Source organism: Kryptolebias marmoratus, linkage group LG24 (assembly GCF_001649575.2).
Source record: "Kryptolebias marmoratus isolate JLee-2015 linkage group LG24, ASM164957v2, whole genome shotgun sequence".
Lineage (NCBI taxonomy): Eukaryota > Metazoa > Chordata > Actinopteri > Cyprinodontiformes > Rivulidae > Kryptolebias > Kryptolebias marmoratus.
This window is the reverse complement of record NC_051453.1, coordinates 11,601,054-11,626,817: the sequence shown is the minus strand read 5'-3', so window position 1 is coordinate 11,626,817 and position 25,764 is coordinate 11,601,054. Positions and strand designations below refer to the sequence as shown.

The following is a 25,764-nucleotide window of genomic DNA, read 5'->3' as shown; positions in this document are numbered from 1 at the left end:
ACATAATCTGGTCAGCACTAAATATATCTGAAAAACAAAAGTTAAACAATTGTTTCAGAAATGTCCGCCTGGAGTTTGGTGAGTGCTTAAAAATAACATATTTACATCTGGGAATTAAAATTCCACTTTCACACTAGTAAATACAATCAGCTATAAAACAATCAAGGTGTGACGTGGGTGTTAACTGCACCACTGTGCTATTTAACAAAAACATCAACGACTGTTAAGAAATTATGTATGGCTTTCATTTCCAAAAGCAATAAGACAATGGACTAATAATTAGGCAGCAGGAAACTAAGCTATTTCAAAACCCAGGTGTGGCTAATTTTCTCAATGCTTAATGACAAATTTGAAAGAAGGCATCAAGCTGAAGTGCAACATTGACATTTTGTAGCTGTTCCTTGGAAACTATTAATGCACAGCCCAAAGAAATGTTAATATGCTAACAAAATATAACAGACCTACCAGAAACAAGAAGTCGTCCAAGTGAGCAAAAAAACAAGTTAGTACATTCTACAAAATGATGTATTAACTATGAAAGAAAACTATTTAATGAGGATAACCCCCTCCACAACAGTCAGTAAATCATTAAAAAAAAATTGGAGGTGAGGAAATTTTTGTAAATCTTAAAAAGAAATGCTTTTATAAATTTAAATATGGTTCACAAAAAGAAGCAAACTACTGACAATTAAGAACAGGAATGTCAGGTTAGGTTATTCTACAAATATTTTTGTCAAAAACAGAAAAAACGTCTCCAGTTTATTTGTTTATTTGTTTGTTTTCAGAATCCAGCCCCCAGTGGACATCACCAGTATTGCACATTAAGGTATTTTTACAGTGGTCTCATGTTTCAGACCTTGAACCTACGTGATAGTACTTCTTTTTTAAACAGTTTCTGAATAAAACTGGCTGCCTGCATATTGAATTTAGTTTCAATCCTGTGTTTAAATGAAAATATGAACACCATATGAATACCGGCAGAAATACCAAAATGCAAATATTTGTCTGAACTGTATACAAATTTAACCAATAACTAATAATGTATTCCCAAGATTTTTTTTATTTTTCCTTTGCTGGCTTAGAAAAGACCAAAACTGTATTTAAAAACTATAGGCATCAGATTACAAAGAGGTCTGTACTGCTGAGGGAGACCAGCCAGGGACCTTTTTAAACTTATTTTTTACTGTGTTCCATTTCATTATTGGAAAACACATCAGTTTTCCCCCTGGCTGCTCTGCGGTGTGAGGAGGATTCCTGGACACAGAAGAGGGGGACCGATAAAGATGGAATTGATTCCAGCCAGCAGCAGCGACAGCCATAGTGAAGGGGGGCTCAGTTTAGTCCTGCAGCTAAACGTCTGGGTTTTACTCTGTCTCCCTCTTTCATGTCTAAAGGCAAGTTGTCGCCGAGGCAACATCAATCTCCAGCTTCATGACTTCACAAAGCATGCCTTTTCCCCTGATGTCTTATCACATCATCTGCAGGCAAGATTAAATAGGTCACCTCCAAGTTTTTAAAACCTAACTACCTAACAGCTAAAGCAAACTGTATGAAAAAAGAAAGGAATACTTGGTTCTGATTTACTGTTATTAAACTAGTTCAAACTTTGAAAAAAATCTTATTTGCTGCATGTGCAGTATCAATCAAAAATTTAAAACCCACCCATCAGAAGAACTTAAGCCTACTTTTAACAAACTATATTTGCAAATCGGTGCAAAACTAAACTTTCACAAATATTTACTTGCCAGGATTTTTCTTAGGAAACAAAATGCTATTTCTATTGACGATCAAATGATGAAATATCCTAAACCGTACGAAGAGTGGAATATCATGACATTTAGCAACATGAACTGAAGACTGCAAAAAATACTTTCGAACTAAAGTCTATTAGAAAAACTGTGATGGCCACAAAACAACAATTCACATAAAGCTCCTCTCCTGAGCCAGTGGATAGTATATAGAAACACTGTGGTTCAACAAGTAACATGATTATAAATATTGTTTTAAATTTCTAATAATGAACTGCTCCTACTGTTAGACACCAAGTATATATATAAAAAAAAATTAAATTTTGTAATTTTTTTTAAATGTTATTCCTTGATAACATACATATATTAGCTCAAAATATAAGAGTAGAATTTTCAAAAAATAAAAAAAACATTGTCAAATGGAATTAGTGAGCTCAGTTAAGTAAGCTAAACCTACCGATTGGCTTTGTTTTGCTATGAAGAATCAGAAGACAGGCACTTTTTTCCCCAGGACAGAATTTGACTCATGTAAAATTACATAACACACGAATCGAATGAGTGGATGTGGATTTTTTTTAAAAAGTAAGACAACAATTTCCCTACAAAAACTTACCATAACACAAAAACAGCAACAACAACGAAAAAACTAATGATGACTATAAAAAGAAGACAAGAAAACCAAAGTATTTTTCACATATCTATTACGTTTAACAGGTGAAAAAGTTCAGTCCAAAGCCAGTTCTGTTTCCTTTAGGTCCAGAAATACATTGGGTACCAGTGAGTACCAACAAGGAGGAGAGAGGTACAAGTAAAAGTGTCTACAGCCATCTGTAAAACCCAGCAGAGGACTGTCATGGTTGTAGCCAGTGGTCTCAGGGATCTTTTCAAAATTAATGTAATTATGAACTCAGAAACTACCATCATATTTTGAGCCACTTTGCAGTACTTTCTGGAAGACATCCAGCTGGCAAGAGACTTTAATTTTTTGAATGACAATGGTAGGGAAGACAGTGACAATCCAAAAAAAACACAACTGGACAGAAAAACATTTCATGGCTTCCTGTAAGTAATGGACAGGGTTAGAGGGAGCTTAGACCTCTAAATAATTAAAACAGTATTGGATTATCTTATCAGATAAAAAAAAGGAAGTCAACCTTCAAAGAAGAGCTTGTTGATGCCCTTTAAAAAGTCTTTAGACACTATTCTTGAAGACTAATAAAGAAATTACAATAAAATTTGTATATGAATTCAGACTTTAAAAGTACTACTGGACATACATATTATTGACATTGAAAGGTACTACAGCTACATTCACACACACACAACAAGTCAAATGCGCAAACACACATACATTACTTATATCTGTACACATTATGTAGAAACTGTTCTGAAAATAATTAATTTATACAACAATACGAAGATAAGAGCAGACAATAGGAGGAAACAATAAGGAGAAAAAAAACATTGTTATGAGTCCATCTATGCATCAGTGAGCTCCTCGTTTCAATACAGATGAAGAAAACTCGGCCCGAGGACAGCAGTGAGATATGCAGGCAGCCCTTCACATATCTGATGATGTACAGGCCTGCCTGCACATTCTGAAGAGAACACATTTTCCAGCTAGCCTTTTATAATTGTATTTTTCCCCTTCCAAGAGGCCCTAGAGCCAGACTTGTATGCTCCATCTGAAGCAGTTGGTGTAGTAATGGGTCATAGTGATGCATTCATACTAAGAATGGCTTAATTGTATTATCAATCTCATCCAGACAGTGCTTTAGGCCCACAACTCTGGACATGCAACTGCCTGACACTCTGAATTAGCACTGAATAGTGAACCATGAGGATTTGTAATCTTTGCTTTCATCTGTTTCTGAAGCCTAAAATGATAGGTTAACTCGATGGACAGTGTTTTTCATCAGAATTTTTTGGCACTCCTAAGTTCTTTGTCACCTAGTTTCTGTCTGCACATCTGTTTATCGCTCTGACCCTCCCTTTCTTCATCTTTTATTTCTCTGAGTTTGCAATGAATATTTTTGAGTGGCCACAAAATAAATGCAAATTTATCACGATTTTGTTATTTTATTTTAACAAGTTGTTTGTTTGTTTTACAGAATGATGAAGCTGCACCAAAGGCAGGACAACCGCCCAGGTCAACTCTTCCTCTCAAAAACGTTTCCCTTTTTTCCGTTTTTCTTTTCTTCTTCTTCTCTTTGTGCAACTTTCTCTTTGCTTCTCTCTCATCCTCACTAGCACCCTGGACAGAGAATTTTGAGATAAAAGTACAGAGAGCTGACGAGTTCTTGCCAAGCCCAAGGCAAGGAGAAGGTCAACAGGCCCGCTAAGAAGGGCTGTTATCATCTCGGTTACATGTTATCGAAGAGCCAGCAGTGCTGTTTATTTACAGTTATTGCTCCCTCTGGGTACACACTTTAAGGCCTGAGGTTGATTGTTCTGTAATGAGTTTAGGAACACTGGGAGCCAATGCAAGAAAAGAGTGAAACAAGAGAGGCAAGAAATCACTTGCCAATAACCAATATGTCAACAGGACAGAAACTCGAAGAGCAGAGAAATCTTGGTCACCAAAAATCTGATTTAAAAAAATGGTACAAATATAAAAAAAAAAAAAATTGTCTACGCCTTACTTTTCAAGAGAAAACATTGTTTCTTATTTGCAATTTCTCAAAAAATACACTCATTTAATCCATTGCAGTAACTGAATCCTGACTATAAGTGGTTTGTATTTGTTTTACAGGAGGACTGTTCCTATGGTTAAAAATATTTGATTTCAATCTGTACTGTTCAGAGATCCTTTTCTAATGTATTTTGCCAGAGATATTTTTTTTATTATTATTTTGACCTTTCAAGTCTTTTTATTTTTTTCTGATCACATTTGTCCAGATTTATCAGGCAGAGGGAAGTGAAGTGACAGGAGTCAAACCAGGAGCCGAGTAGTGCTGAACAGAAATCAAATGTTCTGGCAGAAATATCAAGAAGTTGTTTTTTTTTCCCCCATCAATCATTTTATCAAACACTGTTTTCAAGACATCCATCCAAATTATCCAATAAAGATAAATCAAGATATAAAGTAATAAAAATGGAATATAAATGACATCACAAAGTACAAAAACACATTTTTTTCCCTTTTTTCTGAAACATATGAGTAAAGCTAATCCATCCAGTAATACTAATACCCTAATAACTTTTCGCACCATCAAATATGGAGATTATGAGATGTAATTTGGTAATTTAATTTATTCATAAGTCATCAGAGAAGATAAGAACAAAAAAACTTTTTTTTACAGTTTTTCATTTTAGAAAGAAAGGAAGCAGATGATGCCCAGCTCTAAGTGAAGATTTATAACTTTAGTCACTTTATTTAAAAAACAAAGACTCCAAAGATCTTTGCAACCTGATGTCTTTAAGGTTACATTCATAACTAAAGAAGGACAAATAGCAGGAAATCCTAAAGAATCGAAGAAACAGAAATTCAGTCACTAGTAGTAAAATCAGATTCAGGCTGTAATGAAATATATTTCAGTGCAATATTTTTACTAACATCTCTGATGAAAAAAAAACTTAATTATAACAGAGTATGCACAAAAGCTTATTAAGAGTCTCTTAATGCTACTATATAAATGAAAATGCAAGCATCTCTTATAATTCTCTACAAACAACCTAATAACACCTTATCCTGACTTTACATCCCTAATAATATATAATAACATTTGCAATGTTAGATAAATAAGCAGATGTTACTGAGAGTTGCACATGAATTGCAAATAGTGAATATTTAACCATTTCAGTGTCAATTAAACATAAAACAGATCAGTTTAAATCACTATCACGTTCACTAAAATGAATTGTTGAAGATGGAAAAAGATCCTGAGCATTGTCCATGGACAGTGAATATCAGTACTGTTTACTGCCCTGAATCAGACCAATGTGTGTTCTTTCAAAATTCTGTTCCTGTCAGTATTTCACCCTTCGCTGTGTTAGTATATTTTGTACATGAATTTGTATCATCAAACAAACCCTGGCACATCAATGAAGCTGATCTCAGAGAGACATTTCCTACATAAATCAGCAGAATAAACACAGGCAGCTCGAAAAACATGAACCGCTAAAGCATTACAAATCCTCACCATTTTCCCAAACTGCACAATCTTGTCTCAGAAGAAAAATGAGACGTCTGCTCTGAAACTGTGTTTATGTTGTCAGGAATTGCTAGGAAATAAATTACTGGATGAATCACTGGGGCTGGAGCCTTGTGTGCGAGCGCTGCGTGTGCCATGAGGAAATCTGGTTGCAGTAATGTTCACGTTTGACACACTCAGATTCTGATGCTAGAGGCAGGCCCTGAGCCAATGAAAAGTGAAGTTCCAAAGTACATTTGAACAGAAAGATAGCCCAAAGCTGAATAAAAAAAAAAAAATCCAACATACTTCAGCTCATTTGAGTCACACCACCTCCCTCATGCAGATGAAGTACAAACAATGCCAATTTTATGTTACAAAAAGGCTATTTCCCATGACATCAAGAATTTGAATTTTCTTCCTCACAACCTTTCCAAATCTCCCAGTAATGCTGTGTATACTGTTGATAATAAAATCCTTTCATTGCTCAAAATGTACAAAACAGCTAGCATTTGGTGACATTTTGAGAAGATGAGGTACTGACTGAATGTCCTATGAGTGGTCCATATCAGAGCCATCAACAATTAACTTTTAAAACACCAAGTTGTTGTTTTTTTTACTACTTCCTGGCATCTCTGACCAGCACAAGCGAGCCAATGTGTTCACTCAGTGATTAGACACGACAACACGCAACAGTTGCAAATGTCAGACAAGATCATCACTCGGCTTTTCATGCAGTGACACTAATATCACACGTCATATACCATGGCAAAACACACTGTAAAGCCACTGTGGAGCTATGTGATAAAGACAAAACGTAACATTGATCACTTTTGGAGTTGTTGCTCAGGCTAACACGTGCAAATTAAAACAGACAAAGGATATGAAATAGATGCATAATAATGCCTATTATTCATTATGTCTGCTTTAACAAATTGTCAGCAAATAGTTGTAAGCAGAATTAACAATGCCTACATTTTATCACGCTTCAGATTAACATAATACATTAACTAAAGTTTGAACAATTTCTATCACAAACAATACTAAAGTGCATTGATTGATGTGAAGTTGGAAGGTTTGAAAAGTCTTAATTAATTACACAATTGCTCTAAAGTGAAGGTCATGTGCAAAATCAAGATTGACCACGATATAAGATCACCAGATTGTCTTATCTTGTGATAAACAAAAGATGTTCATTATGAATGCTTTAAACACACAGTATGCAATCCTTTAGGCTTGGTCACAACCCTGATGGAAGCTTACTCACAGGATCAATTCAATATAAGACATCCCAACTGACATAGCATGAAATGGCTTCAAAACAGTAATAAAACCGACAATAAATGCCTGGAGAAAGTCAAAGATGGGATATGAGGATAATAAAAAAAACACAATGATAATAAAGAGTAATCTCTTATGGATACAAATGGCCCGTAAATAGAATAAATCAGAAGCAATGGTCTTTCCAACAGTCCCTAGACAGCACAAATTTATCTCCATACTCTACTCCTGACTTAAAAGAATGAAAGGGGAGAAAAAACTGCTAAAAGGGAAAACTGGAGAGGCCATTTAGTGATTTGAGCAGTGAAACTTCTTTGCTGCCAAGGACATGTAAGAAAGAGAGAGACTGGGAGTGCTTCTCAATACATCAGATGTCAGGAGTGCTCCCTCCCACTCAGACAAGTGGATCTTTTAGGAAGGCTCCAAAGACCGAGCATTTTAAGGCTGCTGAGCAATACATAAAAAAGAAAACCTAACCATCCAAAGATCAAATGACTGTACAATGTTCAATAAGTCCCCCAAAATACATTATACTCAAAGAGATTTACAAAAAGGGCATTAACAAAAGAAATAAATAAGTAAATATGCATGTTGATCCTTGGGCTGCTTCTGCTCTGGATTGTTTCATCAGAGAGGGAAACGAGGTTATTCAGAGAGCTGCAGACTGCAGCAAGATCAACCTCTTAAAGGCACTCATTCTGAGCATCTGGCTTGATTGTAAAAACGTTTTCCTCTTCTTTAATCAATAAAAACTCAACTATCCTGATTCATGGGGCACTCTGGAGTACATAAATATCTTCTGACAAGCTTGACTGTGCTTTTCCTATACCGGCTTCAAACCATCCCAGCTTTCATGCTCATTTTTATTTCTGCCTCTGCCCTACCTTAGTTATTTTTCCATTTTGCTCTCAGGTTTTGTATATTTCCTTATGAAATTTCACCGTAACTATGACTCATTCATTTTTTTGGAGGACCATTTCAACTGTAACACAAAATCCTCTGAAAAGATAAGGTCAGACAAGATCAAATACAGTATTCAGTGCTAAGAATAGTGGGGGAAAAAATGTAGCCCCAAAAATAATAGAACCATCAGCAGTAAACACTGGAAAAATGCTCAAAACATTATTTTTTCCTTAACCACAAAAAGAGAAAAAAAATGTTCCTTTTTTAGTCTTGACATTGGGTTTTCTCAGGTTTTCAGTTACATATTTTAGAGCAATTTCTAAAATCCTGACTCCATGATGGAGTAGATTTTTGAAGCTGACAAAACCAAGATTATTGCACAGCTGCACCTTGGCAGGATATGCCAATCATGAAAGTTTAAGTGACAATTTTTTAGTAACTTAACCCACAGTTAGAGGATGGTCAAAATATTATTGTCCTTTGTGATTCTGATTTAACATCAAATGAGTTTAATTACGTTAAAACTAAAATGTTAAAACTCTGCTCGTTGCCTATTTTAAACTGATCAGGTGAACAAGTTATGACAAATGGCACACATCCAATCCTTTCCTCAGGGAAACAAAAACATGATTATGTTTTTAAGTGTCAGAAGTGCTAAGTGTCATAAAGATCAGTAAGTCTGTTGTTCGGTGTTCAGTATAAACAGGACTGGATTGAGTGAATTGACAGTAAAGGCAAATGAATTTATTAGTTGAGCTTATCAATGGACCCCGTTAAACACACTTCACCCCTGGAGACTTTATTTGACCATGCAAGTCATTGTCAGCAGAGAGTTATATGATGAATCAATGAGTGTTTAATTACATTTGGTGCGCAACCCAAAGGTGCAGTAAAACAATGCCTGAAGTCCTCCTTTGCAGCAACAGATGGCTCTTTAGTCAGTGAGATTTTGAGGATGCACTCACAAAAGATTTTACTTCTTAAGGCTTAGCTAAAAATGTCAAAAGTTGAAGCATGCAACCAAAACATGTCAAAGCAAGATAAGATAGTCATTTGGATTCTGCTCTAAACTATAATTAATGCTTCTTTTATCGCTTTTATGAATCTCTGCCTCTTGACAGGCTGGAACTTTGTGTTAGCAGATGAGCAAAATTTTCTATTTTCTATTGTCCTATATGGCATCAAAAGATAACTCCAGCAAATAAAAACATATTACAAGATTTGTGTTAATGGATATACTGATCGTCACTAAAAGAGATCAGTGAGAAAACAATTATATTGTTGAAGTTCTCCCATACTAAAACTAAAGTAAAGGTCACGGGGTGTTAACTGTAAGCATACAATTGAAAAAAGGTTTTAGTGCCTTAAAGTAGGTTTTGTTGAGAAGGACCTGTTGGCTGAGACATCTTGTGTATGTAAATCTATGGGCCATCTCTGACTTGATTAGCATAGGCTGGCAACAGAGATAATTAAGCCTCATCTAAATGTAAATTAGGTTTTTTACCTTTTGCAAACAACTCATATAAACACGATTTACTTTAATAAACAACTTAAACTTTATTCTTTTCTCTGCTTACAAAAAGCTAGGACCTATACTTTATAAAAATGTACATGAGGTGGAAATGGCAGCACAGAGCCTCGAGTTATAGGGTTGTATGTATAAATTTCTGATGGAAACATGAGGTTGAAGTGCCATATTTCAGATATTCAATCTGAGAGTAGTAAAGCAGATATTGGCTGTCATGAAAGACCAATTCAATAGCTTTGAAAATCGCACGTTTGGCATGAGCTTACACACTTGTCTTAAATTTTATACCTGTCATCGGTGTCACAAATATCAGAATATTCAGAATGTGTGAAAAGCAGCAGCCAGTGTTACAAGCCTTCCTAATGTTTTCATTAAATATCCTGTTCTTCTAGTGTGAGCTCGGGCTCTAAATCTGCTGTAAATAAATATGTTATTAACCTGCTTGGATGAAATAGCACATCTTATATTGATTAATGTTTTTGACCAATGATACAACATCGCAATGAGAAAACTTGCTCACTGGTAGTTCAGCAGTAGATGGCTTCTCTCACACAGCCACAAACTTTATATCCAAGGACTATTTCGTCAAAATTTCATATTTTGAATTATTCAAATATCAGGAAAACGTATGATATATATAGGTTAAATATTTTACAGTACAATACCTGGAAGACTGGTATTGTGTAAGCAATGTATCACTTGGCAAAATGATATGAAGGTTGCATAAATGCCCACTAAACATGAAGGTAAAGACAATGAAGCCATTTGTACACACATTAAATACTTAAATCATACACAGCTTACTAACATGATGTTGTGGATTTAAACACAAATATATTTACGTCTGTATATATACAGATGTTGAGCATTGCAGAAGTAATGTAAATAAAATCAGCGAAGGTTAAAAAAGACAGTTATAGGCTATTCATTTGACATTTACTGGCAAAACTTAAATCCATGTCCATTTCTAACTTTAGTAATGCGTTTACTGGAAAGAGATTAATACCAATTTCATAAATCATTCAGGAGGATACATCTGCATCAAGGGATACTCGTATGTTAGCTGATCTCTATGTGGGAGCCCAGTACCTATTAATCAATGTTTCTGCTTCTTTGGCCATGTCATCTGGGAAAAAGGCAAATTTATTAAAGGGCTATAACCTCAATGATATCTCAGAACAAAAATGGATCATATTTAGTTCTTTATGTATTGATGCTGTATATGTTCACTGACCTTCACATACTTCCTGTCTTGTGCACAACTGTCTCAGTTTCTTCATTCCCTGACTTGTTCTTTAAAGGCTTTCACGTGATTAGTTTTCACTTTTGAAATTCTTTGTAGTACTACAAAGGATCTAATGTAACAACCATAAGAAAAGTGTTTTTGTATGTGGACTGATTTTTTGCTCATTTAAAACCAAGTGCATCAGAAAATCCCATTTGGAGACTCTGTCATTGAAAGCGACACCAAGGTCAGACATCAGAAAGTAAACAGAGTGAAGTCAAAGCTCATCTCAGTCTACAGAAACTAAAATGAGCTTATCTGTGGAAATAGAAATCTGAGTGCCATGTGAACCTAATCTCCACACAGAGATTCAGCCACAGAGAGATCTGCTGATTCCCTGATTTACTGCCTTTTTTGTGTGCTTCAGTGTTTGTCTGGGTGAGGCTATAACTGACAGATGTTGTCAAGGATGAAAAAAATAATTTCGATTCTCGTGCCTTTCAGCTGTCAGAAAGCAAAGACCGTTAACAAAGGGCTCCAGGGTATATTAACTTCAGCTTACTGTATGAGTGGCTTACATAAAGTAGATAGATAAAGAAACGGATCAATTTAAACAATACTACACATTTTTTTTAGATTGTAGCTACACTAATACCTGTGCAAACTTATTCAGTAAATAATAACTATTTATGTATAAAGACTTTCTTTTCTAAAGAATTATTTATACACTTATACATTTCCTCCTCCAATATCTCATTAGCATAGTTGAATTTGCTGAAACTTTAATTGAATTAGCATCATCAAAGGTAAAGTTTATCTTAGTCTGTTCAGCTGAGGTTCTTAAATCCTAGTTTAGTTTATGCAAGCTTATTATACCTTAATTAACTCGGTTTATTATATCTTAGTTTGGTTTTCCTCAGTTTCTTTTAGTATGACTTAGTCCATTTTATCCTGCCTTTGCTTGCTTAAACTTATTTTAGTTTTGCTCGGCTAAGCCTATTTTATATTTTAGTTTAGTTTAGTTTATCTTAGCTTGTGTTTTAGATAACTTTAGTTTATCTTTTTTATATCTTAGTTTCCTAACTTGGTTTTTCATCTGTTTATTCTACTTTTGTTCATTTATTTTATTCAGTTTGTTTTACCTTAATTAACTCAGTTTATTGTGTCTTAGTTTGGTTTTCCTCAGTTTCTTTTAGATCTCCAGCCTGTGTGTTTTTTATGTTAATCTGTGTGTTTTCATGATGACTTTGTATTTTTGTTTTTTAATTATGTAAAGCACTTTGAACTGCCTTTTTGCTGAAAAGTGCTATATAAGTAAATTTGACTTGACTTGATATGACTTAAATGTGAAGTACAAAAAATTACTAAAGTCAATAAAATATTCATTTCATAACAAAACCCAATGTAATATTTTTGCATGTTTTAGTGAATAACAAAAAAATCATCAAAATCAGCTGTTTATATCTGTATGATCATGAAAAATATGCACCCTTACAGCCACCATTTTCCTCTGTTAAGGACTACAGATGTATATATGTATATATAAGTCCACATCAACTTAAGCACACATGTGAACACACACACAAGACAAATGGTACAGAAAAGTGTTACGCACTCTGTAGCATCTAGCTGAAGTTCTTTAAAAAAATTGTTGCTCAATATTCAGCTTGTGAAATGAAACGTTAACCCGAAGTAGCTGTTAATAGAGCTAACTCTCACTCTCATGCACTGTGAGATTCACACGTTTACACTTTGCACATGCTCCCATGCCTCCTGACCGTATAACGAAGTGCCAAACAAATCTGAGAATGCTGAGGTGAACAGGCATAAAAGACAGTTAGCTGCAGAATTTCTTCCTTTATGTTAAGAAGCTGTGCATTAAAATAGACCTAAATTTATGTATTCATAAATTCTGGTTCATAATTATAAGCTTTTCAAGCTAAATCTATTCACAACTGCGTAAAGTTGCAACTACATATGACAGCAGTGAGGTTTATAATACAATAGTTACTACAAGAAGGTGGAGGTGAAAACAAACAGGTGGGGTTGTTATTAGATATAATAAGGCTATTTTATCCATCCAAATCATCTGCACTTTAATGTGATCGTTGGACTTTTGAAATTCCAGATTTATTTAATAAAGCTTTAATGTGAGGTAATGCAAATATGAATAAAACATTACATAGAACTAATTCTGAATGAGATTTCACATCTGGATCTCTCCAGTATACGCTGTTTATGATGCAGTTTTTATAGGTTTAGTTAATCTTGCAAGTATGTTTCTTACATTATCCATGACTTCGGGCAAAATAAAAATGCATGAAAATGGCTTTAAATTACCTTTTTTCTAGTGTTGGACCTTGACACCCTAACCTAATTGTACATTGTTCCATGTTTGTTACTCACAGCCAACAAACTGCCCAAAAGTACACACTGGTAGTTACAAGTTACACAACATTCTCAAATGCTGTTTTCTGTTTTGTTGTTGCTCTGTTTTGTTTTGGCTTTTCTACTCACCGCTTTCAAAGCAAGCATCAAAAACCAGATGTCCTTTCCGCTGCACTCCTGAGTATCCTGGTGGGCTCACCATCAGCTTGTTGACATTTCCCACCAAGGCATCCTCTCCTCCAGCTTCACTATCTGAAGAAAGTGTCATATTAGGATTGATAAGTCTAACTCTGTCCAGATGAGTTGCCTAATATCGTGCTGCAGGAAATAAAAAAATAAATGTATACATGAAAGCTTAACGTTCAAGCACAAACTAATCGTTTCACTCATCATTGCAGAAACCCAAATTGCCAAATTCAATACAGCTGATAAGCTTGGTTTAAAAGCATGTTGTTTTTGTAGCTGGTTTGTTTTTCTCGGTGCACGGATAAATATTATATGCTGCAAACTGCTGTGAACTATGGCTTTATTTCGGGAAGATTTATGGGGAAAACGCCGGGTTTTGAGCAACCTCAGTAACCGACAGTTGGCTAATTAGCTCCTGTGTAGTATGCTGATACAGCTAGTTAGCACATACACAGAGCACCTGTGGTGCTGCTCGTCCATACAACTAAATGGTTTCGTTAAAATGCAAGAATTTGTCATAAGCCTTTCCGTGAGGTAACTAAACTCCTCAGACCTTTTCGTAATACGGTGCACTAACGTCGGAAGCGCAAAAGTTCAAGAGATGCGACTCGTGTTTACATCCCAGTGCCTTGCTAGCTAATCGGTTAGCACACTGAACGCCAGCGTCAGTATGTGGACTCGCTGCAAGCTAAACAATAATGATAAACGCGTTTATTATTTGTCAGACAGTAGTGCACCACGTCCTCTCTTCTGCCTGCATAACAGTGTGGAGAAAGCCGCATAAAGCTCATTTTTACACACCAGCCTCGACGTCTCTAACAGTGTTCTCCATCTTCCTCTCCATCTGTTTCCGAGCAGCCGACGCTCTCTGGGCGTTGCCACAGCAACGGAGCAACGTCTTCTCCATCAGTCAGCTATCAGAGGGTTTACATTGTGTTAGCTCTAAGCAAGTAAGTTTTGTTTGTTTGTTTACTCAGACTTTGGTTGCTTTTCACTTTTTTTTTTTTGGAAAGGATTTTTTAATTTTGTTTGCTTTTATTGCCTGATCTATAAATATTTTAGGCCAAAAAGGGCTTTCTAAACTCAAGAACCACTCTTGTGTCAACACATAAACATTTTAGCAAATAAGCTGTTTTAAATAGGATTTTACGCACTTAGTTACTGACAGTCTGAGACAAAGACACAATTTGGTCCTATTAGTTTAGTTAAACCTATGTAAAATGCCAAATATAACAAAGTTTGACACCAAACATAGTATTTTTGAAGCAGCAATGTGATTCACAAAGTTATCAACTGAGTATTTGGCATACAGATGATCAACTAAAAGATGATGCATCTGTCAGGTTTCAGGTTTTTGCTGGATTTCCCCTTCTTGTCTCTGAAAGGCATGACCAAATATTAAAAGAAAGTCTGACTAAAAGTGAAGAATAAAGAACTTCAGGGTAGTTTAAAAACATTTCCATAGCTCTGGGATTCCACAAACATAACTAAAATAAACAGAAATAAATGTTTTAGTGTCTCTGTGCAACATGGTGGATTAGCAACATTAACATTCTGCAGACCGTATATACAAGAGAAGGCTCCCAGTTTACTGCAATGTAATCTGTATACTGGACATAATTCAGTTTTATTCAAGCCATATCTGAAATAAGCCCCATTTTAATGGTATTTTGAGAGAAAAATAAGCCAATTATTGCAAGCAGCAGTCAGAGATTGTGAATTATCCAGCAGATTGATTAGAGCTGAAGATTTTCTAGACAATTGGAGCAGAGATGTCATCAGGGCCAATCAAGCCTGGCCCTATTCCTTTCCCATTACAAAGGCAGCACCTGATTAAGTAGATCAAATGAGCAGCCGCACTGCTCCTGGAGCAAGAGGCATACAGGTTGCTGTTAATTTTCAGGTTATAAGCAGTGTGTAACAGGACCAAATGAATAAGAGCAGAGAGAGGGCAATGATTTTTCTGCGTGTGTGTGATCTGTATATGATGGCAAGCATCAACAGGCAGTGAAGTGGATAGATCTGAATGATTATTTCTCAGATGACAGGAAGAGAATTCAGAGCAGCTGTGTAATATTTTGTTAAAATTGAAAATTGAATAGCTGTCCTCCGTGCTATGTCATTCCTTTAACACTATGCCAATTAAAGAGCTTTATGGTGGTGCAATCATTCATTTTCAAGAAAGAGATTGAAATTGAATTATGGAGCATGAGAAGAATGAATTAGATACGCTACAAGTTCTCCTGTTTTTCAGCTTTTATCAGAAGGAGATGCTGCATGGGAAAAGTTGAATTTATCACAAGATCCTGGCTTTATTTTCTATTTTTAAAGGGTTTGTGTTGGTCAGATACAAGACACAACTTCATTAAAAAGTTGAGCTATTATTTCAAAATAAACTTGTACTTTTTATATAAATTGCCGAGTGATGTAACGTGACAAAAATGTTGGAATTGACATGTCCAAAGTCACAACTTTGTTGTCTGTTGTATCTTGTACATCTTACAGTAAAGTGTGAAGCTGAGGAATTTTTTTTATGGCAGCAATTGTCTATTCAAGTGTCATTTGCTGTATTTATGTGTAACTTTTTAAAATGTTTAGGTTTTTAAAGTAAGATTAACAACTGTTCTGTCTATGCTACACCCTTAAATATGCTGTACTACGTAGTTCTTGTTATAATGTGGGCATAGAAATGTAACCAAGGTAATTAAAATTAAATTTAAAGCCACTTGCCACCTTTTATGCCAAGGTTTTAAATTAAGATCATCTTTATGATGAGAAGGGATGGAGTTATGTGTAGTGCTTGGACTACGTGTTGTGAATTACTGCCAGCTACGACCACACCAAATTTTAGCTCAATATAGTCATAGTCATCTTTGTGTTTGCTTAGGTTGCAGCCATCTTGAACTGCATTGACTCCAAAAATTTATCAGCTGTTGATGTACATCCAATTATTTCTCTGTGAGAGTTTATTTAAAATCAGTCTAGAGGTCCATAAGATATTTTACTAATATGACAAACACACACAAATATACACATGCACACAAACACAGGCAAAAACATGATTGCCCTTTCCCTTTTGGCAGTAGCCAATAATAACCTGAAAGACATATCTACTTGTCATGGTCTCTCAGAGTTTTAATTATGTCTCATCAAAGCACATTTCATCATGTTGATAGAAGAATTTTGAACCTCCAATGATTTCTGAACATTTTAATGTGCTTCACATGTTTCTGTAGTGGTTTGAATTAAACAAACAAACAAATAAAAGCTATTTTAAGCTCAGGTTGCTGATTACTGGAGGACTCCCAACATCATTACAGTTCTGTTAAAAAACATTTTAAAATCCCAGGAAAAATGTTTGCTTTGGCATAGCAAATAGTATTATCAAGATTTGTCTTCTTTAAAATGAATTTTTAACTACTAAAACATAATCAGATAACTCTTTAAATTTGTGTACCACAAGTGAGAAAGGAAACATATCCTTGGTTACGACTGTAGCCTGAAAGCTGATGTGTGTGAGTGATTTTAAGGGTAGCAAATCTGTGTTTTTGTATTTATGTCCCTCGAAGTACAGGGAAACCCTTTTTACCCGGCTAGCTGAGCACATTCACACATAAAGGTCATCGTCAATGAGGGAACAAGTCATGCAAAAACCAAAACATGGAGGGGAACAAGGTGCACAGAGTTAGAGACAGGCTGGTGTGAGACACTGGGCGGGTCAGCTTGGGTGCAGGGACCAGGCAGAACTACACAGAGAATCACTATGGTGACAGGAATCAGGAGGCTCAGGGGAGTGAGGGTGGGTCAGAGAGGAAGGCTTGAGAGGCAGCTGACTGAGGAATCAGCCCTCACTCAGGATGATTCAACTGACAGCCCCCTCCAGGGCTGTGCTGGACCAGCTGCCCCCAGAGACCACGAGCTTTACGAAACAGAGATGTGACTACAGCAGCCCTTTTCTAAAAGAAAGAGGAAAAAAAAATAGATTTGGATCCAAAACAATAAAACAGTGTCACAACACAGGAATGTTGTTAATGATGCTTTCACATATCCTGCCACAGATGAATATATTGTTTTTTGAAGTGCTAATTTAAAATGTGTAGCCAATGTCACATTGCACACCCTTCATTACTGAGTCACTACATATTTTCCTTATCCCTGTTAACATAAACACCAGTTAAAACAAGCAATTTGTTAACACTTTGCTTTGCAGCCTACCATTTCTCATGCTCTCGTCACTTTTTGCATTATCCGCCACATTCTGTGTCTACCCATCCCTCTCCACCTGTCCCCTCTCTCTCTTCTGTGCTGGACAGCATCCACCAAAACAGATGGTCCAGAGTCAATAAGGCTGCTTTTAACTGCCCCCCCTCCAGCCACCACCACAACTCGGATCCAAGACAGAGAAAAGCACATTTAAAGTAGTGGGAAGGAGGATTCCTTTGACATGTTGATGAATACATGAGTAAGACACCACTAAGACTGGTTTAACGGTGATGAAGATGCATCACCCACATCATAAATATTTTACCTCAAAATAAATTAACTTTAAAGACATTTGTATCTTTTTTTTTATTTGGACCACGCCACATACAGATATAGCATCCTATTTATTACCGGTGTTATTCTTGTTTGTTTTGTTTGCTTCAGAGTTGGGATCTCCTGCCACGACTGTGACTGTCTGCTTCGTCATCTCTGTGCCACACCCTGCTGAGGAAGAGGACAACCACCTGACCTTGATGCTCAGCCCAGCCCCACTTTCTTCTCAGTTTCCTGGGGGTAACCTTAAATTCAACTCTCCTCTTGTCGCTTTTGAGTATTCAGGTTTATTACTTTCATTTTATGCATTTATTGTATAATGTTTCCTTTTTGAAAAACTTTTTTCTTGCTAAAATATAATCTTAATCAAACCGAATAAAATTAGTCTTTACATCATCTAACTTGTTTTTTTAATCCTAGTTGTTTGTTCTGTCTGTTAGTGAAAATGAGCATTTTCAGTCTACATTCGTGTCTTATGAACTCACTTGAAAAGGAAGAGAAAAGAGAAAATTCTAAGTGTTAGGAGAAGCCCAGAAAGGAGGAGATGTGGTGGTGCTGATGCAAGAACAGCCTTCCCACCTTGTGGCGACACAGTGAACTGTAGCTGCCTGAATGCATGAGCAGTTGGGGGGAGAGAGAGAGAGGGATGCTGGGAGAGATGGAGAGAGGGAGGGGAGCCAGAAGGAACGATCCACAGAGAAAGTGAGAGAGAGGAAAAAGAGAGCAAAAGGGAGGGGAGTTTAAACTAAGTGCTATGTTTTGGGACAGGCTAATCTGCTAGCGAGCAGTGTGAGGATCGGAGCGTATTGTGTGAGCCAGTGTGCGGGGGACAGATAAGGGAGCCAGCAAGCCCGCCAGCCCGACCCACCGACCCACTGACGGCCTGTTTTTAATGTGCTGACTCTGGGGAGATTTTAAAAGAGAGCAGCGTATTGACTCCTCAGACGTGTGCGGAGACCCCGGGCACAAACGCCTCTACTAAACAGCCACAGCCAGCAGAAGAGCATCAGCAGAAAAAGAGAGAGAAAAGATAAAAGAAAAAAAAAGCAGAGGACTGAAAAATCACCGCTCCAAAATCAGAAATTAAAGGGAATTTTTTTTTTTTTTTTGTCCTCCTTTTTTCAGTTGATTTGATTTTTTTTCTTGATTTTTCTGTGTTCCTGGGACAGAGTGACAGACTCCCAATCGTAGAAACTGAAGAGAGTCTAAAACTTAAAGGACAGAACAATATATATATATATATATATATATATATACATATATATATATATATATTTCATCGAACCTGAACATGTTTGAAATAAGCCGAACACTCAACGCTGCTTTGTTGAGCAATGAGGTAAAGATATTTGCATTTGCTTTTTATTTGTGTCGACATCTCGCCTGTGTATGTCTGCTGCCAACCATTCTGTCATTTGTATTATTGTATGTCCATGTGCGTGTGTGTGCGTCCCTGCACCTCTGTATGTTCACACCCAGAAGACAGAGGATGATTGATAACAGCAGCTGGTTATTTCCCCAGCACGCTGGTTGGTACAGAAAAGGGACTGCTATGCTTCTGACACTCATTCTGCCTTGTAATCGTGAATGTGCAGAGACAGCCAGTACAGAGACTTTAGATCCCCCCCTTCCCATTGTAATGAAACCACGGTAGCTACCAAGCCCATCAAACATAGGTTTGCTTGTGAAATTACACACCTGGGGCTAAAACTGTGCACCTTTATGTGCACGGACAGCACAAGTGTAAGTGTGAGTGTGTGTGCCTTGCATGTTCACACATGGCGTTTGTGTGAGCAAAGTGTTCGTGTAAACCCGTCTACCTCCCTCTTTCTTCAAGTTTTTTCCCCCCTTTCACTCCCTCTTCTGTCCTTTACCATTCCCACTGTCCTTCCCATACCTGCTGTTATCTGCTCTCCTTCCCTTCTCTGACACCCCCCCCCCCTTCTTTTCCCCCCTGTCTCTCCTCCCCCTCTCCTCCCGTGTCTTTGTATGAGCGTGTGTGTTCTGTGAGCAGCATCTCAAGATGATGGCAAGGTACGGGCAGCTCTCGGGACTAGCAGCCAGTGGCGTGGGCTCCGTCCCCGAGACACACTCGCCGCTATTTCCCAGGGATCTCCTGTCATCGCCCGCCCAGATGGGCTACAGGTCACCCCTGGTAAGAGGATAGACAGACCAATATATCTCCACCTCTTTAACAAACACGGACAAGCATAATAGGAAGAGACTATTGTGGTAGTTAGTTTGGTTGAAAATGATGTTTTGTGTGTTAAAGAAAAGAGCAAAAAGGGTAAAAAAAGAGAGCAAATCAATTTGTGGGATTCTGTCTGTATCCCCAGTGGATAGCATTAGTAAATATTTACATTGTTATGTTTGTTCAATTACGGCCGCCTACTCTGTCTTTAGCCTCTGCCAGTCATATTATTGTCAAGGGAATTTGAGGTGTTTGTGTGTGCATGCATGCATGCGTGAGTGTGCATCTGAGTGGGTAATATCTTTGGTAAATTTGTGTAAATTTTGTAGAACCCACAGTATTCAATATTTAATTTGTCCTTTGATGTTGAATACAATTTTTTCGGTATAAAAACACAGATATGCAGTAGCTATACATTTGCCAATAATTCAGTTTAATAACTTTAATCTCTTTAAAAATAACCTTAAGAAAAGTTCATTTTAAACTGGATTCAATCAAGTTAATTCCAATCACTATCCTACAAGTGTCAGTACAGAATCAGAGAAAACAGCAAGTCTGTACATATACATTTTCCACTGGAGTCAACATTACTCTGCAATTTACATAGTAAAGATTACTTGAGGGGAAAAGGAACCACAGGCAAAAAGAGGGCATGAGAAAAACCTTAAGCGTTTAGGCAAAAAGCGTTGTAAGAAAATCCTTCACTTGCCGCATAAAAGCGACATGAAGCTGTGGGTGTCTAATCTGCTGTGGGCTCTTCGTTGGTTCGGCTCCCCTTCAAACTGGCTCAGATCCACACCCCGGAGCCTCCCGGAAGCCTTCATAACCGACTGTCATGCTGCTGACTGTACCCAGGGGTTTCCATCAAGTGTATGTAAATTCATGGAAAGGGAATAAGCAGTGGAATACGTCCGTGAGGAGCTGGGCTTTAAAAAAAAATTTTTTTTTTTTGTTTTTTTTTGTCTTTCTTTTAAGTTTTCGCTTTGAATTTTTTACACAAGTTCAAAGCCATCTGTTCAGTGTTTTCCTGATGTTTTACAGAACACAAAGCATTGTGTTTTCCGCTTCCTGTTTAGACCCACAACAGTGTTTTCAGCTGTTTGCATAAAAGTGCTGGACCATAAATTATTTGTTGAAACCAGGAACTAATCAGCTGGATTTATGGCAAAGACAATTGACATGTTGACATTGCTTTGGAAATCTTTTCAGCGCCTTAATCGATGGAATTTTGTAGAGATTAGTGACATTTTTAGGGTGGAGCATGATGAAAAGATGTCTAGCTTAATTTTACTATAAGTTATAGAAAAAAGAATCAACAGATATGGCAAATTTAAAGAGTAAAAATCAAATATATTTATAAAAATAATTCAAAACATTGTTATTTAGAGCTTCATTTTTTTATCAAAAGGTTTGGTAATAGTTTAGTTTGCAGGATTTTGCACTTTTGTAATCTCGACATTTCTGATGATGATTGTCTTTGTGGCAGAAGCGCATGTGCTTGTGTATTTGAAAGTGTGTGTGTGTGTGTGTGTACATGTGCGCATGTGCATGATTACCCTGGTTAAAAAAGACCATCGTTAAAGTGATTAATGGTGCCTTCATTAAGCACAGCAAGATCATTTGCATACATTAGAGAAATGTGCTGGAAGATTCTGGTTGTTTTGGTGTGTAAAGCCTCCAAAGCAGCATTGCTATTTTTTAAAGCTGGTGCTACTAAAAGGAAATAAAAGTGGCAGGTAAATTTTTGCTGCACATTAATACATTTTTTTAAACAAAACACATCTGTGAAGGATATTATTCTTTAAAATCCAAGCTAATAGGCTTTATTTATAGTCATTGCACAATTTAATAAATATGTTTTATTCTTCAATACATTGAATATGTGCAGCATAGTTTACCCTTACTTGGTTGTTGTGACTGCAATAATTGAAGATTTTTTTGTGCAGCCTGCTTTGCCTTTGTGACTGTGCGCATGTTCTCAGTTGTGCAGCCTGTGGTTAAAGCTTGTAAGGCAGTGCCGTTTAAAAGAGCATTCAAAGAATTAATTTCCTGAGCGATTAGAACTCAGGCACAGGGAGAAGCGCAGGATTAATAAAATTCAAACTAACGTTCTTGTGTTTTAGATTACAGCACAAGGATGGTCACAATGTCCACCTTAGACAAAGCGGTGAAATTTGGTGATAACACGCTAACAAAAATGAAATTGCAATTGATTCAAATTTTTCCAGCATTGAGATCCAATTTCCAAAAACCCACGTCTACAAACACACTCTGTGCATCATGCTTCAGAGCTGAATGCTGTTAATTTGGAGAAAGCTGCACTGATTACCCACTGCAGGCAGCTGCCGTTCTTCTATGTGACACTGGGCTTTGTTTGACAACTGCAATCTTTTTTGTTTCCACATTTAACAAAGAAAGAGCGGCTGCATTTCAAACCTGCCTGAAGTCATTTATAATCCCTACAAAATGCAACAAAAAAAACAAGAAGGGGAAAAAGGGGTGATTGGTGGCATAAGAGCTGGCAAACGTGTGTCACCACGGAATATAAGCAGCCAGCAGATAGTTAGAGGTCATCTCTATTTCATAACAATAATTAGCTGCTTCCATCTGCCGCTCACTGCATTTCTCCGTGCCTTGATTGCCGTGTTGTCTATATCCAGGAAATTAGTTCATTTATGCTCTGCAACCCTGCTGTCACTGAGGCACAAACAGGTGCAGCAGACTGAAGGACGGCACTGAAAGCGAAAGAGACGCTCACAGACGGAGAAACGCAGAAATGTGCAAATTGCAGGATCAGAAATGATAATCACGCCACAAGTACAATAGCGGCTGATTAACATGAGATTGAGGGAAAAAAAACAAACAAATGTGGCTTTCGTATAATGTTCTGAACTATTAGGTGATCTGCTATAAATTTTAAATTAGCAGTTGTAAGACTGAAATATTTTAGAAAATAACTGCAAATAAAGAAAAAGATCTCATGTCAGTTGATCATTTCCCCTGACAGTTTCAGATTTTAAAGTGCTGCAGCAAAAGCCTTTTAGCTACAGGGATATAGAATAAAAAAATGACACCCTTTTCAACCATATCACGCCTATAGCATATCATACACTACAGTGGAGCGAGTTAGGACCACCCTGCATCACTGAATTTACATTCAGCACCACATGAACACTGACTGTGCAGCTTGTGCATCGTGTCATGTTTATGGCTGATCTGAGCACATGTGGTGTGTCAGTTACGAGAAACACTGCAAGGAGGGAGCATGAAGGGTTCACATTTGTTGGAAGAGGAGTGTGTCAGTGTGTGTGTGCGTGTTGGCCACCAGTGCTGCAGGGAGGGCCTAGTGATCAGCAGCTGAGCCTATGTCCCGCTGGGAGCCATCACTGCAGAATGGAGCAGGTGTCTGCAGGCTCATGCACCCCCACACGCATCACACACATACACCACACACACACACCTTTTCTCACAGCTATATACTGTACACAAACACTGCAAGCTAAGTAGACTCTTTCTCCTCTTTGCCATTTTTACACCTTCTGTCTCTGTCTTTTTTGTTTGTACAATTTACCACATATGCAAGATGCTTTTTTCATACTTCACACCACTTCATAGCAAAAATAAACAATTCCCCATTGATTACACATTACAATACACATTATGATACATTATCAACTCTGTAGACAAGAATTAAAACTAAGCTCTTAATGTAATTCATACATACTAACATTCAGCATAAGCTGTTTTTCCAGCATAAGTGTTAACTGCCATCAAACTTCAAATTTCACATTTTTGTTTTCTTAGTAAACTGTGTGCAGCACTACATGTATTCCTGCATTTATTAAAATAAACACAGCTATAACAAAGTGCTAAATTCTCCTAAATGACGGATGAGTGAATAATATAAAGACTAAAGAAAAGAACAACGTATAATCCAGCTGTAAACAAAGGAGTCACACCCACCACTTAAAGCTAAAGCTAAATTATTCAGTCTGCTATTATTCCTGCATTGATTGACAGATTTTTTAAATGCACAGATTAGCATTACTAAATCATAATTATCACAAATTATCTAGTGGATTATATATCCTAGTAGGCTTGTGAATTTATTATAAGTTTAACAATTTATTTTCAGGGGATTGAAAAAAAAAAACAGTTTCTTTTTGTTCAGTTTACTCTTTTAAAGAATTACAAGGTTGCTCTTTTTCCTGAAAATTCCAACATTTTTCTTTTTCAAAGAAAAATTTGTTGTCTGTCCAGAGCAATGTTCTCGCATTCAGTTGCAGTTGTTTTATGTTGCTTAAGAAGGATAAATACAGAAAGAATAAGAAAACAGACATGTCTGAAGAGAAGGAAGCACTGTGTTTGCAAATCTGCTCTGGTATTTTGTTATCCCCAGAAAAATAGGATGAAAAAAATATTTCTTGTTTGGCAGGTTCACCACTAAATCTAATCTAATTTTAGAGGACTATGTTGTTTGCATAAAATAGATGTTTGAGGTATGTATTAGATCTTTCAGCTTTACTGAAATAATTATAAAACTGACAGCAATATCAAAAGCTGTGTGGATATATGTCAACCTTTCAAACCCTAACAAAAGAGGTATTAGCCAGTGCGAGCCCTTCACTGACCCATCTCCATCTGTGATAATCTCACTCAGATGAATTCAGATCATTCCTCTTTCACACTGGACAAAAAATTGATAATGCAAACACAATTTTCTGACAAAAAGAACATGAAGTGGTCTTTTTTCCCCTTTAACAGACCTTTGACCAAACAACAAATATGCTCCCGTCATTTTAAAAGCAGTCACATGAGGAAATGTGCCCTATTATTCGCAGCTCAGCGACTGTAAATGCTGAGGTTCTGGCAATACTGCCGATAGGTGAGTGATTGTCTGTGTCTGGGATCCTGGCATGTTGATGAACAACACTGTTTCGTCTCCTCTAAGAATTGATGGTTTCAGAGCTGGTTCGTTTTTATTGATTTGCTAATTGCCGGGGATGAGGCAAAATATCTGCTGTCACCATGAATAAATGATGTAAGGCTGACTTGTGCATTAGTGTAAAGAAAAAGTGATCGTTGTAGTTTCTGTGCCTCACCGCTGGTTCTTCTTGGAGTTGTCTGGAGTTGAACATTGTGTGTACATAAGACAAGAAAGTAGATTTACTATACAAATTTTCTTTTTGTTGATAGCTCTTGACAGGCAAATTAAATTAAGGTTTATTGGGAAATAACCAAAACAAAAGAAAAAATAATAATTTCCCTACAGAACCTAAACATTAACATCAATATTGGCTAATCATTTAACTCTAGTATTATTAAAAGGTATTCTAACAGCTGCATAGAAGGCATGAATTTAAAGTGAGTAAATTAACAAGACCTTCTATTGTAAAAATGTACGTTTATTTACCTTTCCTTTCAGAAAATCACAATAGCGAGTTTAATTTCAATGAAGTGTACACTCCCTTTGTACGTTTTGACATAAAGTCTAGCTTTTCCCACAGTGAAAAACTACTTCTGTTGACTTTTTTGCTTTTTAATCAGTCGAAAGTCTCAACAACACAAGAACTGAAACATGTCTCGAAGCATGTAGGCATTTAAACCCATTGAGTTGTTCTTTTTTCCCTTCCGCTGCATTACAC

The 25,764-nt window shown here is 36.8% G+C and overlaps 2 protein-coding genes across 8 annotated transcripts in view; one reads left to right on the top strand and one right to left on the bottom strand.

The window, feature by feature from the left end:
- The window catches only part of agbl4 (ATP/GTP binding protein-like 4), a 251,446-nt gene extending 237,147 nt beyond the window's left edge, over positions 1-14,299 (bottom strand). For both annotated transcript variants that reach the window (XR_001808379.3, XM_017407166.3), the window contains exons 1-2: positions 14,194-14,299; positions 13,336-13,458 (exon numbers count right to left, since the gene is read on the bottom strand). Coding sequence is in view for 1 of the 2 variants with exons in the window: in XM_017407166.3 (XP_017262655.2) it covers positions 13,336-13,458; positions 14,194-14,299 (229 nt within the window). In the remaining variant the exon portion in view is untranslated. The remainder of the gene's footprint in view (positions 1-13,335; positions 13,459-14,193) is intronic.
- Positions 14,300-18,619: 4,320 nt separating this feature from the next.
- The window catches only part of elavl4 (ELAV like neuron-specific RNA binding protein 4), a 70,771-nt gene continuing 63,626 nt past the window's right edge, over positions 18,620-25,764 (top strand). For 5 of the 6 annotated variants that reach the window (XM_025004016.2, XM_017407191.3, XM_017407189.3 and 2 more), the window contains exon 1: positions 19,299-20,083. In XM_025004016.2, the coding sequence (XP_024859784.2) occupies positions 19,952-20,083 (132 nt within the window). In that variant the 5' untranslated portion in view covers positions 19,299-19,951. Of the gene's footprint in view, positions 19,268-19,298; positions 20,084-25,764 lie in introns of those variants that run through there. The other variant, XM_017407193.3, reaches the window with a different exon arrangement.